Source organism: Megalobrama amblycephala, linkage group LG2 (genome assembly GCF_018812025.1).
Source record: "Megalobrama amblycephala isolate DHTTF-2021 linkage group LG2, ASM1881202v1, whole genome shotgun sequence".
NCBI classification, from domain to species: domain Eukaryota; kingdom Metazoa; phylum Chordata; class Actinopteri; order Cypriniformes; family Xenocyprididae; genus Megalobrama; species Megalobrama amblycephala.
Window position 1 is genome coordinate 44,757,657 of NC_063045.1, and position 24,127 is coordinate 44,781,783.

Here is a 24,127-nt window from a genome sequence, read left to right on the forward strand (position 1 = left end):
TTAGCCAGGATTTCAGACCAAATCAAAAAAGACTAATTCAGGTCTGAGGTGTACCAGACAGAGCAAGCCCAAAAAAGCACAGCCATTCGAGTACGATGCCAAGTGTATGTTCGCAGGTTGCTGTGTGCCAAGCATGAAGTGCATAAACAGGTGCCAATTTGGCAAGCCTTGCCAGGTGCTGACAATGCAATCCCAAACCGATGTACCCAAAATTCAACCTCTGCATTTTAAGATACGCTGACAGTGTTTTACAGCGACAAAACAGCCAGAAATCAATTCATTAGCATTTGGAAAAGCCTAAAACACACCTCTAGGAAAGTTTTGTGGTTACAGCTACACTGTAAGTTACCTACACAATGAGTTAAGGTAAGATTAATGTGTTGAGTTCTCATCACTGTGGGTGGGGTCTCACTGCTTCCTCCCAATGGGCGTCAGAAAGGGCACTGGTGAAAATGGAGGTGCTAATCTTTGATATTCTTTTCATTCAGCACTCAGAGTCTTTCCCTAGGGCTGAGAATAATGTTTGAGGAGTTAATTAGAGCTTTGGGACACTTTGGTACTGAGCAGATGAGGATGAAAAACGTCGATTAGAAATTAATAGTACAGCCCAGCTGACTTCAAAACACCCTGACAAGAGTTAAACCAGATTACTGCTCTTAAAAATGCCCTCATGTCTGTTTATTTTGTCATTTTGGTTAGTGTGCCTTTCCCTGTCATGATTATCGAACTGTATGGCTTTCTGTTAGGTAAATCTGGATGAACAAATTTTGGGGATTGTGAGAGATTTCTTTCCTTGTAAGACAGTCTAGGACTGCTTAGTGCATCATGCTCACCTACAAACAATTAATTACCTTTGTCGAATCTTAAACTTAAATTTCTGGGAAAATTGTAGGTCACAGTCCTGTAGTGTGACCTATCATATGTTGGCCCCCCTAATGAAGAACCAATCAACAACCAGAAGCACTGCCATTTACACAGTTTGTCTGAGGTCAGATCGTATGTGACAAGCAACAATTGCAACGGACAGAAAAAATTACATGGTGTACATCCAGATAGTCTTGCCCCAAATTCACACCATTTGCTGAGAAAATGTTGCTCTATTGGGATGGTTTACCACAGAGAGACAGTGTGCACACTTTTTGAGTAAGCCATTCTACAAATAGCTTTGTTATAGTTGTTTCTGCATATTAAGCTGGGAACAGAAAAAGTATTTAACTTATTAAATTACACACATCACCTTCAACCAGTCACAGCACTAATTGCAAAGTGTCTAATGAGCTGGCTGTGCACATCATGTGAATCAAAGCAATTAAACACAGAAAACATGGATGAAACCCCCCCCAGACAAAGCAGATGAAAAGTTTTGAAGACGCACTGCAATTTCTGATTTAGAGAAATCTAATCAATTAGCAAACAACAAATGAACTGGCCTCAGTGGTTCCACTTCCATTTAAACAATTAGACCAGTGTGCAGCTGCTCTTGCCATTGTAAACAAACATCCCAATCACAGTTTCTTAATTGTAGCAAGTTGTTTTTTTTCTCTCTTTTTAATGCTGTAATTTACTGCGACAAAAGGGAACAGGAGCGACGCCTATGAAAGTGTCGTCGACAAAAACAACTCTGTTACTCGCCGAGCGCAAACATACACATGGCCATGCGTGGAGCAGGGAAGGGTCCCACTGCAGGCAGATGCCATGCAGGTAAAATTGCCATCTGAGGTGAGTGTGTGAATAGTACATAGTCTTGTGAATTATTCATGAGGAGAGCAGGTGGTTTAGAGGAGTCAGTCACTGATAGCGTCTCACTCATTCTGTACACATAGGCCTCATTTCATCTACCTGACTCCAAATATTTGCAGTGATAGTTTTTCTTCCTCAAAAAATGAGGCAGACCTTTGGGAGAGCTAACAAATGTCACATTCAGATCTATTGCACGGGCAAGATTTTCATTTTTGCGCAGTGTTGGGAGAGCAAGTAACTAGTAACATAGTAAGCTGTTCTCAAATCAGTCTAGATTTCTCTTTTTACAATAAGTAGCAGTGTAGTACTACAAAGCAAAACAGTGTCGCAGCGTAGTACTACAAAGCAAAACATCGGTGTAACATTTTTATTGTGCCCACAGCTTTGTAACTGTTAAATGCTGCTTTTGCAACAATGAATACTTAAGAATTAGTTGGCTATGGTGAAGCTGAATGTATGTTTTATTTTCTTCTGTATTTTTTGACTGAGCATGCAAGTATTTGTTTGTGGGTAATCAAAGAAATCCCACTTCTCTTTGGCCTACCAAGTCATACATCACCTCTGTGAACTTCCCCTTATAAATATTTCACTGCTTCTCTCTGAATCACTTAAGTGAAAGTATCTTTTAAATTTAATGTCTAACTACGTGGCAAACAGCAACCGTGAAATTATACAGCCATGGTCTGAAGGACACACTGTCACAATAAAGCGAAACGAATACAGCCGTAAACCACTGGGTCAGTTTAATGCTCAGCATACAGTAAACATCTTAGATAAAATGCCTTGTATTTTGACACAAGTGCAGGCTTGGAGATGAATCCTTAAAATTGCAGCATTGTTGATGGTTTCTTAAATGAAAAATCTTTTCTAGACATGCTGCTTTAAAGTCCCAATATTTATGGTAAACTTTTTGGCATGCTGCTAGATCTATGAAATGTAGTTACTTTAAAATTCACAATTATTGATTATGCTTAAAAATATATCTCTGTGTATTGTTGTCATAATGTAAATATAATGCTTTCAGAATTTTTATGTAAATGTGAGTGGCATTTGTACTAGAGATCTGCTCTCTTGCAGGACCCGCAGTGTGGGAGAGAAGATGTTGTATCCACAGAAAGTGGGAGAAAGGAATTATTTGATGAATAAGTCATGACAACATATGTATATTTTTTAATATTACTTTAGCTAATCAAAATAAGTTAAGCAATTTTCAACTTTTTAAAAATAAGTTATACAAGATTCAACAATTTTTTTTAAAGTCAGTTTAATATAATTTGAAATGAATTAGCCAAGTTGATTGCACGTAAAAAAAAATGTAAGCAGCAACTTTTTTTTTTTTTTTTTTACAGTGAACAAAGGTTAATCAAAAACTTTTTTTCTAGAATGCTATTCAGATTATTTGTCTAATGAAAGCCAAAAAATGATTTATGTTTTTTGACTGTATGCAAATTCCCACAAAATTTTACTGAACAACCAGTAAATGTGATCCTTCTGTGTCGGTGGTGTACGTATGACTTAGCTCTTACGAATGTAACACTGCTTTTATACAACAGTTAAATATAAATAAGTTAATATTAAGCAAATTTCATTTTAGACACAATATTGCCATCTCCTTTGTTATTGCTCTGTCAAATAAAGTCACAACAGAACTGCATCTCTTTAATGGTAATTAACAGTAGTGTAAAATGAGTCAATGATTCAATGACTCACTCATATTTATTTATATATGAATGAATGAACTGAATGATTCACTTTTGAATGAATAGGTTGAGTGAATGATTCATTGACTTGCTTGTATGAATGAATCACCCAATGTGCATACTATCCACCCTATCCGCCCTAAATAGTTTTGAATATTACTAAAGTCACATACTATTTAGGATGGATAGTATGCACATTGAGACGCAGGCTCAGTGTTGTGAATGAATGATTCAGTGACCCACTCATAAAGACGGCCACTTATTGCCACCTACTGGTGTAAAGATGTAACCTGCAGAGAGAGTCACTGAAAAACACACTGACTGACAATCTATCAGGAGCAAACACAAACCGAGTGATACAAACAGTGAAATGGTCATATTATTTTTTAGTTTAATTTCACATGAAGGTTAGCCATGCTACAAGTCACTACATGTGACTAAGCTCTGTGGAGCATGTAAGTTCAGAAACTTTCCTGTTAGTTGGAAAAGATGACAAGGAAGAAAGGATGGCAAAAGAAGTAAAGCAAAGGGAGGGAAAGAGTGGTTTAAGGAGGGCTAGGGTAGAGAGGGATAGTAAATAGCAAAAATAATGGCCGCGTGGAAAGGAACAGGACGGTGGTACTGCCTGCCTGGCTCATAGCAGTGATAAGGCAGCTATCTCAGCTCAGCTTATTGAGAATGGTGTCTCCCCATTTATCAAACAGCAGGGAAGATGGAGGATCCAACTCACCTCTCACTTTGTTTTTCGTTGCCGCCACTGGAATCGCAGAGCGTGATGGGGAGGGGAAGGATGGAGAGGATGGAGGGAAGGAAGGAAGAAAGGAAGACAGGGAAGGACAGACAGGTTCGAGGGAGAGAGAGAGGACAGGAGGAGAAAACATTCGATTAGAACAGGCCAGGTTCAAGAGGGTGTAAAATGTGTCAAACTAGCATACTAATCATCCTGTTGTGGAAATCTTGTTCGTATCTGTCTGATTCACAACAATGAACCACTTGAACACTATCCACTATGGACAACAGAGGCTCACGGTACACTGTCGATAATATTCAGCTGCACAGACAAGCCAATGCTTTTATATCAAGCATACGCACCTCAGCTAATTCCACAGAAATTACTTTGATAAGTGTCGTTGAAAAAGAGCATATTTACTACTACTTCTTACACTCATTTGTGACACTCTCTCCTAGCATCTATAATCACAGTAAGGTACAAAATGTGGTCCGAAACTCCTTTTCTTTGCTAAATGTACAGATCATGTTGTTCATCAACCTCGGGAGGTCAGATTACATATAATATGAAAAAATTATGATAAAACATATAAGATAAAACATGTTCATTAAACCAACAACAACACAAACCAAATCTATAAAATTTACAAACAAATAAAAATAGAATGGGCTAGATCATGTGGGGCCAATTATTGTTTTATAGTTATAAACAATAAAGTAAAATATTTAATTTAAAAATATTTGTTCATTTTTGTTGCTGATCATTGTATTTTTTTTAAATAACTGAATGCTGAAACTACAATATCTAAAAATTAGATTTTTACTTCTCGACATATAGAAAAGGATGATATACTTCTTGTGTAACAATTTTAATGAATATTTTTTTCCACATATAGCAATAACGTTATTATATAACATAGCATAATTAATTCTTAATAAATACCTAAAATACAGTTTTTTTGTCAATCTTTCAAATAAAAAATGCATAACAATAAAACAAATAATAATAATAATAATAATAATTATTATTATTATTATTATTATAACACATACTAATCTTATGTTTTGGTATATGTATTACAATATAGCATTTATTGTAAAGGGGGGAAATCATGCAATACAAAATAAATAGCATTGCTATATTATTTACAGCTAAATATAATGTTTTTTTTTTTTGTATTTTCAATTAAATCCAACAGATAATGCCACAATTATGACACTGCTGTATGATTTTAATTGTTTGATACAGTCTGAACTGTCAAGGCCTCTGAGGTAGGGCAGGCCAAAACATCCATTATAAAGGCAGATGCAGACAATAATTTGTCTAACATATGTAACACAAAGTGCAGTGTTGGTGGAAAACCTGCTTTTGTAAAACTAAGATTGACAGCACTATGAGCCCAAGAAAAGTGTTGGATTGTTTTGCGGAATCCGTGTGGGTCTGTCTCAGATGAGTAGAGCCACAATCCTCTGTTATGTTATTGCTTGGTGAATGGATATTGATCAGACCAAAGAGCTCTCTGCTACAGACTCCCAATTAGCCAGACACAACAAGCTGTCCGTGGCCGCTGAATGACTGAACAAACAAACCATCCTGATTCTGCCCATCTTCTGACACCAGAAGCATCCACTCAAACAAAGCTATCCATTTATATACCATTAAGGCTGAGTGCTTATAATGCTCAATTATTGTATACAACACAATAACACGACACAATACTATAGACTGAAGTTGGAAAATGGCTCCTAAATGTTTCAAATAACACTTTCCACTGAAAACAAGAGCACAATGACAAAGCACCTGGCAGCGTGGTGCATTTCTATACATTCAATATGTGTTTCTATGAGTTTGACAGACAGTCTGGTGGGGTTAGGGGTCTTTCTGTTAATTGTTGCAATCAGGAGGGAAGTGCGCACTCTTTGAAATTCGATTGGCATAGTTCAAAGATGGGCGGATGATGAGACTTAAACCAAAGTGTGTGTTAAAAGTCTAAGAAGAAAGAAATCAAAAGGAGAGAAAACTTCACAAATCTTTTAGCTTCACTCTCCGAGCAGAATCCAGAAGTGCTATCGTGAAATTCACCTCACGGTGAACTGTGAATCATTTGTTAGTACTCTGAAGGCATAAATACATCAATTGGTTCTACTTGCTTACCGAAAACAAGAAGAAAAAAGACACAAGATAGACAGAAAAATAATATTTCACCCCAAACTCTGGTCACAGGAATCAAATTTATCTAAAAGTCTGATTTGTGTCAATAAAGTGTTGTACCCACCCAATGCAATGTGACCTGAACTACTATTTAATTGTCTTATATCAACACACTCTCATGGCAATTCATAACTATTTTACATTTTAGCCAATTGGTGGCTAATTTATATGAATTTGAATGAACTCATTCACACTATTTCATACAATCTGCTTATACTCCTTTGACGATTAGGTTTTTCTAAAAACATACAAAATCACCACATTGTAAAATAATTACATTTTCTCATGAAATTGGGTTGCTTGTACACATTTATGAGGGTACAAAATGAAGATTTGGTTTGTTTCTGGTCTAAAGTTGGAAATATATAACCCAAAATGTCATAAAAAACTAAAAGAAGTGGCTAGAAAGTAAAGAAGTGGTCATCAGTGTGGAGATTTGCTGAGTGCCTTTTACTTTAAACACATCGTTGGTTGAATTTGAGTCTTTTCAGGCCTTGGTTGAAATTGTGGAAAAGTTTTGACTGACAGCGACTAAGCAGCATTCTCCAGGGATGCATTACCCAAGTCTGGCTGGGTTGTGTAGGAGGGAAAAATAGGAAGGAGAGGAAAGAAAGGAGAAAGGGCCACCAGTCTCCTTCAGCCAAAAAGGTGACAAAAATCCCAGTATGCCATTTTGAGAATTCTAACCATCAGTTAATAATTCAACACACCTGCATTATTGATGCTGGGAAAAGCTCAGATCAAGGAGGCTGAGATCTTCGGTACAATGCTTGACAACTTGTGGTTGAACAAATATCAGCCGTGCACGACACACACTACACCAAACACGCAATAGCATCCACACACATACACAAAAAACAATGAAGGATGTCCCGGTTGGGCTAGTTTGTGTGCGGATGATTTATCCACTCAGTTGTGAGCCCTAAACTTTTGTTTCAGTGGGAAAGACCTCCCGCTGCATCCAAGCAGTAAATTCTGCTGTCCGTAATACCATTACAATGATTGAACAACAGGAGGAGAAACAAATGGACTTGATTTGAGCCATGCTGAAGAAATCACTCACTATTGGTGGACTACAGAACGGAACTCATTCCTTAGATGATGTTCCAGAACATTCCTCAAAGGAAGCTCAATATCATACTACTTGTGGGGGGATTACAGGTATCTTTCTTGGCCTACTGACAATTTAAAGAAGTCTGTACTACCATTTTGCAGCAATTTTTGCTAATGTGAAATCAGTGGGGAGCAGTGAAAAAGGTTGATTAGTCTGTGCAAAAAGTTGTGTTCCAAAACTAAATGAACTTCATATCTAGGAAGCATTTTTTAACCATCATATGGACATTTGAGATATGTCTGCTGCTTTCTGAGATTTTGGCCAAATTATATAGCAGTATAATGAAGGCGGCAATCCTAGAATGCATTGTGAAAAACTATTCAATTAAAAACTAAATCAATTTCACAAAATATTTGTGTCCAATATTTGTATGTTTATGAGATTATCAGTGTTGTTATTAACTAAAACTAAAAATATTACAAATAGGTTTCCCAAATACGCTCTCCATCTGCTATTGGTTGGCTAAATAGATAGCCCCACCCCCAAACTCAAGGCATTGGTTGAGTTATAGTAATGTTCCCATGATTACATGTTTTTCTGGAATTGTTTTTCTACAAATGCTTTCAAATAGAGTTTGATGTTAGCATGTTGCTAACCTAACACACATGCATACATTCCACATTTGACTGCTCCAGACACGTCGATATGCCCGTCATCTTGGAATGATCAGCGTGTTGTCATTCACAGTAAGAATCAGTGATGCTACAACATGTGTTGTCTTTGTGTTTTTATATGTATAACAGTAACTCAATTTTACATATTTTTATACTATGGTAACGTTTTAATGTCATGCTACCTGAGGCCTTCATCTTGTATTGTGTTAGTTTAGCAAAATCATCTGCTGAAGTCTATTCTAGATATAAATATTCATCTCGTCTCGTTTGCATGCTCTCAAATGATCATGGACCGGCTTTGACCATTCCAACATGGTGGACGGCTTATGTAGAGCAGCCCATAGAAACAGCCACTAATGAGGAATCTATGTTTATATATCTATGATACGTTTATTTTTGCTAATCCATGTGGTGGATGCAGAAACGGTATACACTTCACCTTTCATTTACGTTCACAAATTTACGCAATGTCAGATCTGTAGACCACAAATCTGTGATAAAAATGAGGACTAAAGCTTCCATTACCATAGAAATAAAGTGCTGTGTCCTTAAAATAGTTGTATTTTAGCAAATGTATGCAAATGCTAAGTATTTACAATCTTATTTACTAGTAAACACATGAAATGTAGTGTTTTTTAAATTGTTCTCCTGATTTGTAGTTTAATTTTTATGGTTAAATCATATTGTAGGCTACAGGGTGACATAATCTCTCTTTCTCTTTATTTGCTATACGACTATAAATCTATTTCGAGCAAGCATCTTTTTTTTCCTTCGGGCCCTTTAAATATTCAAAGTGAGGCTCTTTACCAACGTCATGCCACATGTGGTGCAAATCACAAGCAGAAGTCAGCGCTCTGCACCTTTCAAGCGCTTGAGCGGTGGCAGCGTGGCAATAGCTCCTGATTGCTAATACCCTGTTTGTGCTGTTTCAGAATGGTAATTTGGCAATTTAGCGTAGCCGCAAGCACTCGCCGTGCTATAGCGCCCCGGTGAGAGGGAGAAATAAATAGCATAAAATCAAATGAAATAACATGAAATAAAATCAGGAAGAGCCAGCGTTTAGGGCTCATTACTTCTCCACTCCTGCAGAGGGTTCCGGTGAACCTAAATGAGGCTAAATAAAATCAGCATCTCTTACACACACTCTTTCTCTCTCTCTCTCTCTCTCTCTCTCTCTCTCTCTCTCTCGGTCTGTCTCTCTCTTTTTCTCGCTTTAAATATCTTCCGTTCTTCCCAGAATGAGAATATGTGCTGATATCACAGTCACAAGACTACTGGTGTAGCCGTGAGTGACATCAGGATCACAGGATCAGGATGCATACACTTTTGTTTTAGTGATTTTAGTGATTAGTGATTTAGTGTTTACATATATACATACATATATACATATATATATACATATATATATATATATATATATATATATATATATATATATATATATATATATACACATATACATATACATATATATATATATATATATATATATATATATATATATATATATATATATATATATATATATATATATATATATATACAGTACAGTCCAAAAGTTTGGAACCACTAAAATTTTTTATGTTTTTAAAAGAAGTTTCGTCTGCTCACCAAGGCTACATTTATTTAATTAAAAATACAGTAAAAACAGTAATATTGTGAAATATTATTACAATTTAAAAGAACTGTTTTCTATTTGAATATATTTCACAAAGTAATTTATTCCTGTGATGGCAAAGCTGAATTTTCAGCATCATTACTCCAGTCTTCAGTGTCACATGATCCTTCAGAAATCATTCTAATATGCTGATCTGCTGCTCAAGAAACATTTAATGTGTACAATTGTACAAAATATTTGTGTACAATATATTTTTTTCAGGATTATTTGCTGAATAGAAAGTTCAAAAGAACAGTGTTTATCTGAAATCTAATCTTTTGTAACATTATAAATGTCTTTACTGCCACTTTTGATTGATTTAATGCATCCTTGCTGAATAAAAGTATTCATTTCTTTAATTTCTTTTCAAAAAAATAAAAATAAAAATTCTTACTGACCCCAAACTTTTGAACGGTAGTGTATAATGCTACAGAAGCTTTGTATTTCAGATAAATGCTGTTCTTTTGAACTTTCTATTCATCAAGGAATCCTGAAAAAAAAAATACACAACTGTTTTCAACATTGAAAATAATCATAAATGTTTATTGAGCAGCAAATCAGTATATTAGAATGATTTCTGAAGGATCAAGTGACACTGAAGACTGGAGTAACGATGCTGAAAATTCAGCTTTGCATCACAGGAATAAATTACTTTGTCAAATATATTTAAATAGTACACAGTTATTTTAAATTGTAATAATATTTCACAATATTACTGTTTTTTACTGTATTTTTAATTAAATAAATGTGGCCTTGGTGAGCAGACGAAACTTCTTTTAAAAACATTAAAAATCTTAGTGGTTCCAAACTTTTGGACTGTACTATATATATATATATATATATATATATATATATATATATATATATATATATATATATATAGTTAGTATGCAAAAAAAAAAAAAAGTGGGGGCATCAGTTTCAACTAGGGGCCTATAATCTAAGAATAAGATTATAATATCTAGAATAAAATTCTCTCTCTCTCTGTTCCATTATCAAACCACTGTTTCTGAATGTTCTTTGAATTTTCAAAATGTCCATGTTGGTTTTGCAAACATTATGGGAACATTCCATTTCATAATTGTGCAAAGATTATGGGAATGTTACTAAAAATTCAATGAATGATGCATAAATATTGTTTCATGTTAACATTTTTAGAACATTATTAAAGACCAGATAATTTTAAACAAACATTTTATTAATTTTGCTGGAAGAACATTTGTTCAAAAATTTTTGAGAGAACCTTGGAGAAAACCAGAACGTTAACCAAAGTTCTGAGAATGTTCCCTGTTAGCTGGGTTATCACAATACAGAAAGAAACTTAAAGAAAGGACAATGTAAATCCTTTATATTCCAAATATTAATATGCTACAGTGATAAAGAAGCATTTGATCTGACGGATTCTCTTTCATTCGCTCTCTCACACACAAATCTGATTTCCTTTGGTTACATTCTGTTTGTAGTTGCATCTTCAGTACCATTCTCATTCTTTTATCCTTCTCTCTCTCTCACACACACACACACACACACACACACACACACACTTCGTCATTCCATATTTCATGCTTATAATCAAAAGAGAGCAGTGCCTGACACATACAGAGTGTGATTTTGATCCAGGTTAATCCCAGTCACACACTTGAGACATTAAAAATGTCACACGAGGGCTTCAAGAATTGCAGGGCTTTCATTTAACCTTGTGTTTAAGCGCATACAAATGACACGCTTACCTAAATATGATCTTGTTTGAATCTTTCACCATCCATGTGAAGGAAAAAGTCATTTTTATTCTCAGATAAAATTACTTGAACCAGTGAGTTACATCATGCTAACAAATATTTATTAAAGAAATCTGTTTAATGATTCCCATTAGGACTTACATTAGCAAGAATCTGAGATACAGCAAAACATTTTAAATCTATTTTCTGCTTTCAGCCAAAAAACATTGCAATTTACAGGCAGCAACCAACTGTTTAAAGGGCAGAGGTAAAAACATTAATATTCTAATAATACAAAGGGTCAACTGCACCAAAAACAAACAACAACAACAACAAAACATTCTACACAAACTCCTCAACATTCCTAATTAGTTTTTATTGTGTTTAGTTATTTTTGCAAAAACCCAAAAACAACTTTTAAACAACAATTAAAATGTTATGCAGTGGTAGTCACCCAAAAACATATATATATATATATATATATATATATATATATATATATATATATATATATATATATATATATATATATATATATAGATTTTTTTTTTTTTTTTTTCAAGCCAAACAATATAAGTCATCCTTCAAAATATGTTCCACAGAAGAAAGAGCATCACCCAGGTTTGAACGACATGAAGATGAATAAATGAAGACAGTATTTTCATTTTTGGCTGAACTATCCCTTTAATGGCTGTTAATATCCTTTTCAGAGTGAGTGTTTGTAAAGGAAAACCTTGTAGGAGGTATCGAATGAAATTATTAATACAATAGGCCAGCTAAATTATAAATGATTTCCTGAAAAATGCTTCTGGCACTTTGATTCAGTTTTATTGCAATATCTTTGCAGTAGGTGCCATTGGTTAAACAATGTGTTGTGCATAATTCCATTCATAAACGAACATATTTTTTGCCACATGGAGCAGCAATTAACATAATTGGACACAAATAATACTAATTGGATGTGAGCAGGTTGATTCTGTAACAAACACCCCCCACAGCTAACCCATATTCTGGCACCATCCCTGCTTTTCGCCCACCTGGGAGAGCTGATTTACTAGTACGGCAACAGAATTCCTCAAATATTCTCATCTTTTCACCAAACCATTATCAAGTTCATACATTTCAATTCAGTACATGTGACCTCTTGGAATTTATAAACCCCTACACGTAATGAATTCAGAAGAATACGCACACACACACATTCCGAGTCAGTTGCTATGATAAGAGCGCAATATTAATCACTACAACCTAGCCGGGGTTTTTTATGTACATTTTGCTCATGGGATGCCACAAAAAAAACCCCACTATATAAATGCAGAATCTCGTGAAACCTTAATGCACGGTTTGTCATTTGTGTCATTTACAACTGTATAGCACAACAAAAATCATCCTGTCAGCAACTTTTCATTCAGTTACAGTACATGTAAAAGGAAGTCTGTGTTAGCATGTTAGCATGCCTAAATAAGGTAAACAATCGATATCTGTTTAAGTTTAAAATGAGATCAAGCACAATCACACAAATTGGACTGGAAATTATTTCATCTGGGTATTTTCATGTTCTTTGCTACAAACCCATGAGTCATTGCTTGATAGGCAAATGCTGACCACCTTCATGCAAATGGGCTAATAAATCTAATCACGCCCACTTAAACGAGCTTTTTCCGAGTCCTCTTTATTACATCTCGTCGATTCTACCTTGTTGTCTCACATTACAAAGAGGCACTTTTGTATTTGTTTTTCATTTAATTGTGAATATTTGATTTACCCTCCTTAAAGTGATTATGCCGGAATTCTTCGGCACCAACCTGCTCATCATTTAAATAAACAAAAAGGCCCAGCTGAGCCGTAAACGCAATCACCTCCGTACACAATACGTGACTGTGGGCGCTAGTATGCAAATCGTTTCCTAGATGAACAAGAAAACTTTACTTTGACCCTACAAATAAATTCTATTCAAAACCAGAGACTTGATTTGAGGCAAATGGATGGATCAGATTCAAATCAAACCTAACTAACCGTCAAAAGGCCAACTTAGAGTGACTGTGGCTTAATGGTTGACTTTTAAGTGAGAACACCTCTAGTCTCTCAGATTTGAGTGGTATGCTGGGAAAGGTCATGTCTGCAAAGTATGAGTGTTAAAATCTTTCTGTCTCTTTCCTCAAATCAGTCTAAATCAAGAAGGTAATGAATATGTTAGTGGTATAGCATTCATCTCAATAGTATAGTCACTTGACTCAAGTCCTTGATCTATACACTTCATCTGAGACTTACTGACATAAAAACACAAAAATTCAATGTCAAGGCCCTATTTTAACAATCTAAGCACATGGTCGGCGCGTCCGGCACATGGTCTAAAAGGGTTGCCCCTATTCTCTTAATGAGTCAGGGGTGTGTTTTGGACGTAACGTGCAATAAAACAATCAGAGTCTCATCTCCCATTCCCTTTAAAAGCCAGCTGCGCTCGCGCCATGGCGGATTCGCTATTTACATGGCGGAATTTGCAAGCGGAAAAACTAAACTTTTCTAGCGAGGAAATAGATCTGCTCGTGCGTGAGCTTAAAGCGTGTGAGCAAACCATCTATGGGACAATCTAGATTCAATCAAAGCATTTCTATCTTTATGCACACAATAATAATCTTTTACATTGTAATCCTTTGATTTTTAATATTTGGCATGTTTGTGTGCTGCTGCGTGTCCCTGTGTGTGTAATAAGCAGAGTGTATGCACGTTGTGCACCCACCTATAGGTGGATATTACTAATGCGCTCTTTAAATAACAAAAAAATATTGCGCCATTGACTTTATACCAGGTTTTTGTTGGTCAATGGCGGAGTCTATTTCAGTTGCCTCAAAATAGCAACACGCCAACAATGCGCCTGAACACACCTCGTTTTAAGACCAGCATGCCCATGAACGAACAAATGGGCGCAAATGCATTTGCTATTTAAACAACGTGCCGCAGGATGTGAAAATGATAACTGCGCCAGGCTGAAACTTGCGCCTGGTGTATGATAGGGCCCTCAGAGTCAATCAGGAAGCAAATGATCTTTCAAATGTATTACTATGAGAAATGAGAAGTGAAACATTCTGGTTTGTCTAATAAACAAACTATCACATAGGGAGCTTCCTCTTTGTAACATTCACTTAAACTAAAGTTACACTTTGAAATGTGTGATTTCTTATATTCGTGTGTAAATGTTGAGTGAACATTATGCAACCATATCTGGGCATGGCTCAAAAATACTTTTTTTCCCCCCAATTTCACCTCGCCACAAAAGAATCAATTGTTATATTATGTATTATATTTTTAACCCTTTAACACGTACGATCACACCGGTGTGATCAGTCTTGGCTGGCCCCAGGAGCGTACGATCACACCGGTGTGATTAGAACGTTCAGTGCATTACGTGATCAACTGCCAAATTCAAATGTGCGTGCGCGCTTTAACTGGCGCTAAACCAGAGACGGACGCGCGCAGCGCTTTTCATATATCACATATATGCAGTGTTTTCAACCAAATAATGTTCGTTTCAGACATTTAAATACACATGAGAGTTTGTAAAATACACAATGATGTCTATAGAAGTGGAAATAACAACCCTTTCCATTATAACTTGACAACACATTTAATTCATATCAGATACACATTGTGAAAGTAACTTAAAAGCTTACTCTATTCTTCCCCAGTTCACCGGCACACTTACTTTCACGTATTTCGGGAGAAGTGGATAAATTCACGGGTTGTAAATCCAACAGATCCGATTCTCTGTGCGGTGCAAACTAACACTGCGCCGCCATCGCTCATATGGCTCAACTAACGTGATCGTTATAAAGCTGTTTAAACAGCAAAACACATCCACTTGCACATATTTGACAATCGGAATATTAGATATTTTATGCTATAGTTAACAAATTTGTGAATATTTTGAATAAAAAAGGAAAAATTAAATGAAAGCAGATCATCATTCATACAGTGTGTCACGTAACAAGCAATGACGCTTCACCATGGAAACCATAAAGTGATACGTTCTAAATAACGGTCGCCTTAAAAAACTCACGCTGGGGGGTCAGCCAGAATATTTGAAACTTACGTGCGAAAGGGTTAATATACAAAAATGTATTTTTATGTAAAAATCTGTAAGATTTTTAAAATGTTTTTGAAAATGAAAATGCTCACTAAGACTGCGTTTGTTTGATCAAAAATACAGTAAAAACAGTGAGAAGTATTACTGGAAATTTAAAATCATTTCCTTTTTTTACAATGTTATATATTTCTGTGATGCAAAGCTGAGTTTTCAGCATCATTACTCTAGTCTTCAGTGTCACATGATCATTCAGAAATTATTCTAATATCCTGATATGCTGCTCAAGAAACATTTTTTTTTTTTTTAGGATTCTTTGATGTTTAGAAAGTTCAAAAGAACAGCATTTATTTGAAATATTTATATTTTTACTGTCACTTTTGATCAATTTAATGAATTTCCACTGAATTATATATATATATATATATATATATATATTTATATATTTAAAAATATATATTTTTAAATAATGTAAGCAGAAATATTGCAAATGACTAGATATAGTAAAATATACTGCAATTAATTAATGAGAACATGTAAATAGATGAAGCTAAAATATAAAAGAGAGATTTCTGAACCTTTCTACTCAAGAAAAATGACAAGTAATACTTCTGACTCGACAAACGACCAATACAATTCACACTCGCACCATTTTACCAAACATTCTAGTCAATATTCAACAATTCAGCCTGAGGTCACAGTGTACAAATGCCTCAATCATTCACACATTCTGCCACATTTCTCTTAAAAGACAGAGTGAAAAGGATAGAACTTTGATCTTTAAATATTCTGCCCATCTCCCCAGGCCTTGTTTCACACAGCAGTTCAGTAAAACCCCGGACCCCCTACAGCGACTGGTGCAGCCGGCAGCTCTATAAAACACTGACACTTTGGACATTAAAAAAAAATCCCTTATGTGCTGGTGTTACATTTTCCAATTTCCAGTAAGCTGAAGGATACAGAAATCATGAATCTTTCAAACGAGCGTAGTCAAACAGGTACTGCTAAGAATGACAGACAGCTGGGGCATGCCCATTACTCAACCACATATTTTTTTTCCACGCATTTCGCTCTGTTTCTTCAAATGAATAGTTTAGAGCGAGCTCGTATCTTGTGATTGATGGATTGAGGGGGGGAAAATTGTTTCCACAGACATGAGCAAAAACATCATATATGCACATATGCAGAGGCCCGTTGATAATAAAATATAATTTTTCTGCACATTATGAAGAGAAGAAATCTTCAGACACAATCAGAGTAATAAAATAAGAAGAAATGAAAAGGTTACTAATTGCTCGAAGAGAGATTCATTCAGTCTGAATTAGAACAAACCTTTTCAAAAGATATTTATAGTTTTATTATATTATTTCAAATTATTATATTGTATTATATTTCAATTAATAAGTATTATACACACACACACACACACACATATATATATATATATGCACATATACACACTTATGATAACCTATTAAATTATTCTTACATTATATTGTGAATAATAAATAAAAAGTACAATACATAAAAACATAATTTAAAAAAACTTAAAGAATATATTATCCAAATATATCTAATTTGATATGTTTTATAATATATAAAATAATTACCATTTAAATATATAATATAATATAATATAATATAATATAATATATATATAATATAATATAATATAATATAATATAATATAATATAATATAATATAATATAATCTCCTTTTGAAATGGTATATTTTATAAAAAAAGACATGAGGGTAAATAAATGATGACAATTTTCATTTTTGGACTATCCCTTTCATTTTTTGAACTATCCCTTTCAAGACTCAGAAACTTTTTATAAATATTTAAAAATATATATATAAGTTGGTTCAAAATAAATGTGAGTAATAGATAAGAGGAAGTGTGGCGTATTCATATCTTTGGATCTAAAGAGGAACGGAAGACAGAATGAAAACACAGACTATACAGAGCAAATGTCAGACTGTCAATATTTCATAACAAGACCTGGCCTCTCATTTTCAGGCTACTTTTATTTCTTTTCACTGTGTCACTTTGTGGAAACTCGCTAACAAAGACTTCTGAGCGCAGTTTTGAAGTTTGACGACTCCTGAGGAAAGGCTCTTCATCAATGACCGGTGAAATCGATGCCGATAGAGCAGCCGTGCGACTGTGTGTCAGTTTTTCTGTAATGAGGATGGCGTGAAGCCCTCAAAGGGAAAGACAGAGACGGAGAGAGAAAGAGAGGAGATGGTCTGTCACAGGAGGGAGATGTTTTCTAAGAAAGCGTCTTTTAGATGACAGGAGGAAAAAAAAAGAAATCTGCTTTTTAACTGCTGTGAATGTTAGTCTGACTTTTCCCTTCCATATGCCTTTTACCATAAGAAATTGTGGTGTTTGAACAAATCAGCATGTTTTGGTGACTCTCTAGGGTTGTTTGTCAGAAGAGGGATGAAGGGGAAGTCTATCCACCTTTATCCACCCCAAGGCCTGCTTGTATAACTCATCCATATTTCCTTCCACTCCGTCTATTATTCATTTACCACACAGAAGCGCAGACCCTCGTTCACGGCACGCAATCCACACACAGAATTCATAAATACATAAGGGGCCACTTGATAAAGCAATTTAGTGTGCATTTGACAGCATAAAGACACCTGGGATTTGCACAAGAGGATGGAATCGAGGTCAGCAGAAACATCTTTCCAGTCATACTGTAACCGCACGCAGTGTCGCTGCGAAAACGGACTCCTCGGATCGTGCATTATTCAGGACTTCCTCCATCTTTTTCGATACAACATTAATCACAGCAGAGCAGTGTTTTCAGGCCAGTCTGTGTGTGGTTACTTGCATAACGTGCCAAACACTTCCTGAATGATCAGGCTGATCGCCATCACCCAAAAGCACACATTGTGAAGTTTGGATTGTTTTTAACACTACATAATTATATAAATAATCACTACATAATTCCCACACTTCCATTTGTGCTATTTCACGGGTTTGATGACTTTATTGTTATTCTAAAACGCATAAAATAGCAACAGGTTTGGTAAGAAAAAAAAAACAATTCTACAGCAGGTGGGCTGGAAATGCTGTCGTACTGTGTTTTTGTGTAAGGGTGGGTATCTGCAAGCAGCGCTGGGAGACTTTTAATAGTTTAAAGCAGATGAGACTCAGTCTAACACTTGATTCGCTCTTTTTGGCCTGCAGTTTCAGTTACTGTAGTCTATGGGGCACTGCTGTTTTGCTGACATCTGATATTGCTTTCAACTATGTGCCTCTAATGAAGTTTGGCTGGAACAGCAGTACTGAGTCAGGCAGTCCAGTGAGGCTTCACTTTATGTCTAACACTAGTTTTATTGGAATAAAAGACTTAAACATCAATGCTCAAATTATCCTTTGAGTTTCTGCGGCAGCAACCCAGTACGGGCAGTGCAAATTATTGTACACTGCGTGCTGGAAAAACATATTGTACCTTGGTGAAATATAATATTTGATTATCTCCGACTTAAGATGAAGTTAAGCATCTCATAATAACCCAACTCACAATAAGCTCATTTACTGTATTGCTTTTAACTCATTAACAACAACTTCACGTTATTGGTTTGAGTGTTATTGCCGATCTGACATTTACGGACAAGTATTAATGATTTAAATTTGTAGCAAAGTTCACTGCTACAAATCAGCCCTTCAATATTCTTCAGCACGAACAAACAGTGACCTTTTTGCTGACATTAAAGGACACTTTGTTTATCAGTTACCATCAGCTTTAACTGGTTTTCTTTACCACATGAGTTCTGCCCTCTTCAACTCTTATAGCCTCAAGAAACACAGTTCTCCATTCACAGACTGGATGTTAATTGCTATGAGTTATGAATGAAGCAGGACAAGGCCTATGTCACATCTTCCACCATTATGATTCCCACAATGCCTTCATCAGCTGCTGTATCCTCCTCTAATCATTGGTTTATTGACGCAGATTTTTTATTTTGATACATATAGATACAACCCAGACTCATGAAAAATATATGCTTGCGGCGACATTTTTACAAAATGATATGTTGCTTCTTGCACGTTTTGTGTGAAATGCCCAGTGAGTGGCGCTAAAAAGCATGTTCAAATTTCTCCAAAACAGATAAACGAGACATTTTATTATGTTGGTTCATGCACATATCTCAGCAATTTAGAAACTAAATGTCTGGTGAGTGGGGCTAAACGGTGAATGCTTTGTCGCATTTGAAACCAATATACTTCACCCAAAAATGAAAATTTCTATCATTTATTACTCACCCTCATGTCGTTCCACACTCGTAAGACCTTCGTTCATCTTTGGAACACAAATTAAGATATTTTTGATGAAATCCGAAAGCTGTCAATTGTTTAAACACCAATTTCACACAAAGGTCCAGAAAGGTACTAAAGACATCATTAAAATAGTCGATGTGACTGTAGTGGTTCTTTTTGTGCTCAAATACAAAACAAAAATAATGTATAAATATACGTTGAGCACTTCCAGGTTCTACATCAGAACGCTGACTCATTATTGGCCGGCTCCTGTGTCAGCATCACACGCATGCGTTGTGCTGCTCACGTGAACAGCGTTGGCCAATACTGAGCTGGCGTTCTGATGTAGAACCTGGAAGTGCTGAACGTAAACAGTGTAGGAGAATGACACAGAAGAGAAGACATTGTTGAATAAAGTCATTATTTTTGTTTTGTTTTTGCACGTACAAAGTATTCTCATCACTTCATAAAATTAAGGTTGAACCACTGCAGTCACGTCAACTGTTTTAACGATGTCTTTAGTACCTTTCTGGACCTTGAATGTGGTGGTTAAATAGCTATCTATGTACAAGTCACACAGCTTTTGGATTTCATCAAAAATATCTTAATTTGTGTTCCTAAGATGAACAAAGGTCCTACGGGTTTGGAACGACATGTGGGTGAGTAAATAATGAAAGAATTCTCATTTTTGGGTGAACTAACCCTTTAACCTTAATCACAACTGATAGTATTAACAAAAGAAAACGCAAGAAAAAACGCATTTGCTGAAGCAACCAGGCTATTTTATCGAAACGTGTTTTACGAGACTCATAACTGAGCATTCCACATGGGAAGTGCAACATTTTATCAGGCGAGCTTCTGAGCAAGTTCACCATTTCAGAAAAGCCATACATATAGAGCTGGATATGTGATGCAAATGTTAAAGCAGAACTGAGTAACTTTTTTTACCTTCATAAATAGTTTTCTAAGTCCTTACGATGGTTAATTGACTTGTAGTGGTGTGTTTGAGGCATGCACTAACCCCCTCTAGCACATCTACGCCAGAAAACAGCACTTGCAAGTTGAGCTGCGCTGACCTGACACAATCTCGCCTCATGTTCACGTTCACGCGAGAGTGACAAAATGCTTTACGGTAATTCAAAAACAATGTATATATTATGACTTTATAAGACAATTTCGAAAATTACCCACCTCCATCGAGATTTCTTGTACTGTATTTGAAAAAACTACTGCGCTGGTGAGCATTAGTCGTTGTAGTCCAGAGCTGCGCTTGGAGTATTTACAACAGTGTGATTCACTGAAGGAACCTGTAGGAGGAGCTTCACAAATCTTAGTTTTTTAAAGTTCCGCTTTAAAATGTATTACATTACAAACCATGCACTATGCTAAAAGTGTTTCGAGGAGATATTTTGGGCAGTTCTTTGCACAATACTATAAGTATTCATTAATCGATAATTTGCCTCTATAATCATAATTTGTGTGAAAAAGAATAAAAGTTTTGGCTGTTTTACAGCCTCTAGCATTCATTTCAGCTGAAAACTGCTGCGAATTGTATGCAGCCTATAGTATGTATAGATAAGTTTTTGGAGTTTTGCTACAATTTTGGTGGAGCCTGGGTTGGATAATTTGCCACTAATATCTGGGGAAAGAGGTTATACCCTCTGTTAACGTTCACCGGTAAAACGCACCATGTTATCAGATGTATGCGAGCTGAAAAATCTGTTCTGAGCAACACTAATGGAGACGCACCGAGAGAAAGTAAACTAAAGCTGCAATGAGAGTTCAAAATAATTAATATAGGGAATAAAATGTGTCTCCTGCATTGAGTCCAAACAGAAGCCACAGCCGTAACAATGATGGATGGCTGCCTGCACCCTTGGCATTTCACATCAGCATAAAGCTCCCACATTACACGTGCGCACGGACCCGCTGAGACCACGAGACTCCCTCTTGGGGCCCTGCTGAAGAGAGCCTGTCTCATCACTTATGTGAAACGCTCTCTCTGGTTGTGTAAAAAAGAATGGGAAATAAAGCTGAGGTCTAATCAAGGACCCTCATCAGTGGAGCCGGTGGCATTTTTTCTGCTTTCGCCAAACGAAACAAACTCAATTACCATTAGAAAGCTGCCCCTCTAATGCGGGCGAACAATGGCAGGAGCTTGATGGATCCGTGCGGACTGTTAGCGTCTGCCTTCCTACACCAGTCACTCAAACTTCAGTGTGCAGGCCTTCTAATGGCCGCGATAACGGTGACTCATTACGATGTCATATCCTTCATGCCTGACTTCTTGTCAACCCAGACAAAGACCTGATACACGCACCAGGGTAGCAGCCAATCAAATTGTTGGAAAATAAGCAGGGGCCATTTTAAATTTCCTCTCTGCATAGACGGGGTTTGAGATTGACTGACAGTGAAAAAGTGTGGGAAAGGACACTGAATGTATAATTCAGAATATATAACACCTCACCTCTTAGATTCAACATTCCTTGCTTTTTTGTACTGAAAGGTAAGATGTGACAAATCCTCTTAAGTTTTTTTTTTTCCCTATTAGAAAAACACTGTATGAATAATAGAGTTCTTATCAACAATTGTTCTGTTGTGTACATTGTTCACAGGGCCAAGATCAGCTTCCTCTAATTCGTGGTCCATTGCACAAAGTTAAAACTTATGCTAATACTTGTGAAAAGGGAAAACTGCCTTTATATTTTCATGAAATAACCTTACGGGACCTCATTATTTTTTTAAGTTTTTCACTCCCTCCTACAAACTTCATTTAAAAATATAGTAAAAACAGTAATTTTGTGAAATATTATTACTAATCAAAATATCTGTTTTCAGAAATGTTTATTTATTCCTGTGATGGCAAAGTTGAATTTTCAGCATGATTACTCCAGTCTTCAGTTTTACAAGATCCTTCAGAATTCCTTCTAATATGATGTTTTGCTGCTTAAAAAAACATTTTATTATTATTATTATTATCAATGTTTAAAACAGTTGCTTAATATTTTTGTGGAAATCATGGAAAACAGGAATCTTTGATGAATAAAAAGTTTAAAAGAACAGAATAGAATCCTTTAGAACCAATCTAAACATTCTTACTGTCACTTTTAATCAATTTAATTTGTCTTTGTTGAAGAAACGTTTTAATTTCTTAAAAAAAAAAAAAAAATGTTTTGAATGTATACTACTGTACACCACTGACAATTAAAAACTTGCAAAGAGTCAATTTAGCTGTACATTACAAAAAGTTGTATTATTTTAGCACAGTAGGCATTTCAGGAACCCCAAATATAAAACATAAATAAACACAATTGATTTTCCATATGACAAGTTTCTCTGTTTATATAGTGGAAATATACTCTTAAAGCAGAGACAACATAACTATACTGACTAAAAATCAAATCTCTATAAGAATGCCTGATTAAATAAATAAACAAACAAATAAAAAACTAATTAAAAAATTGTTATTGTTATTTTTACACATACTGTACATGCAAAATATAAAAAAAAAAAAAGCATAATATATTAAGTTTTTTTGGTCTGTATAAAAAGCATAACAAATTTTGAAACATGGACCTTTAAACAAACCAAAAACACTTAGTTCTTATTTATATACGTTTTACTTTAAAACAGATTAATAATAGGATTTTTCACAGTATAGCTCCTTAAGAGACATATAACCCATATGAAGGTGATGACTGAAGCAAAGAGTGCATTTTCAGGAAGATTACCTTTAACGACTGGGAAGTGTAGAACAATGCTTTTCAGTGACATGCTAATTGTTGGGCCTGTCTTTTGCATACAAACATAATGGACCACAAAATGACTTCTGTCACGTCGCTTCAGTTGCTCCGACAATTAAAACCTCAGGTGGGAGAAATTGCTCTGAGAGATGAAGAGAAAATAACTGACAGAGAGGAGGGAAAAGTTGTCTGACAGTTTAGCAACATAATAGTTTTAGCTGGCTTGCCTGCTGAGTTTGGCTTTTCTGAAGTCGCGGAACAAAGCGACCATGATGAAGCATCTTGACAGCCGGTAGTTAGAACCATTCTCTAATATAGAAGAATGTCTGACACTGTGTGCGTTCAATATCTGCTTGATTTAAATGAACCCATGAGTCACATGGCATCGAGCAATTGAATAAAAGAGAAATTAAGAGCATTTGCTTCCCCAAAATTATCATTTGAGTTCATCGAGTCTTTTGTGCTTGATCATCTGACAATGGAATGAGAAGTTGGGCCTGTCTGTTCATGCTAACTAACTAATATCTCTCTGAGGTGGA

At 35.6% G+C, this 24,127-nt stretch overlaps 1 protein-coding gene across 3 annotated transcripts in view; it reads right to left on the reverse strand.

The window, feature by feature from the left end:
• Positions 1-24,127, reverse strand: part of cadm2a (cell adhesion molecule 2a) — a 269,868-nt gene that overhangs the window by 98,559 nt on the left and 147,182 nt on the right. The window contains exon 1 of one of the 3 annotated variants that reach the window (XM_048178473.1): positions 4,171-4,387. The exons of 1 other annotated variant lie outside the window; for it this stretch is intronic. In XM_048178473.1, the coding sequence (XP_048034430.1) occupies positions 4,171-4,321 (151 nt within the window). In that variant the 5' untranslated portion in view covers positions 4,322-4,387. Of the gene's footprint in view, positions 1-4,170; positions 4,388-24,127 lie in introns of those variants that run through there. One more of the 3 variants, XM_048178467.1, reaches the window with a different exon arrangement.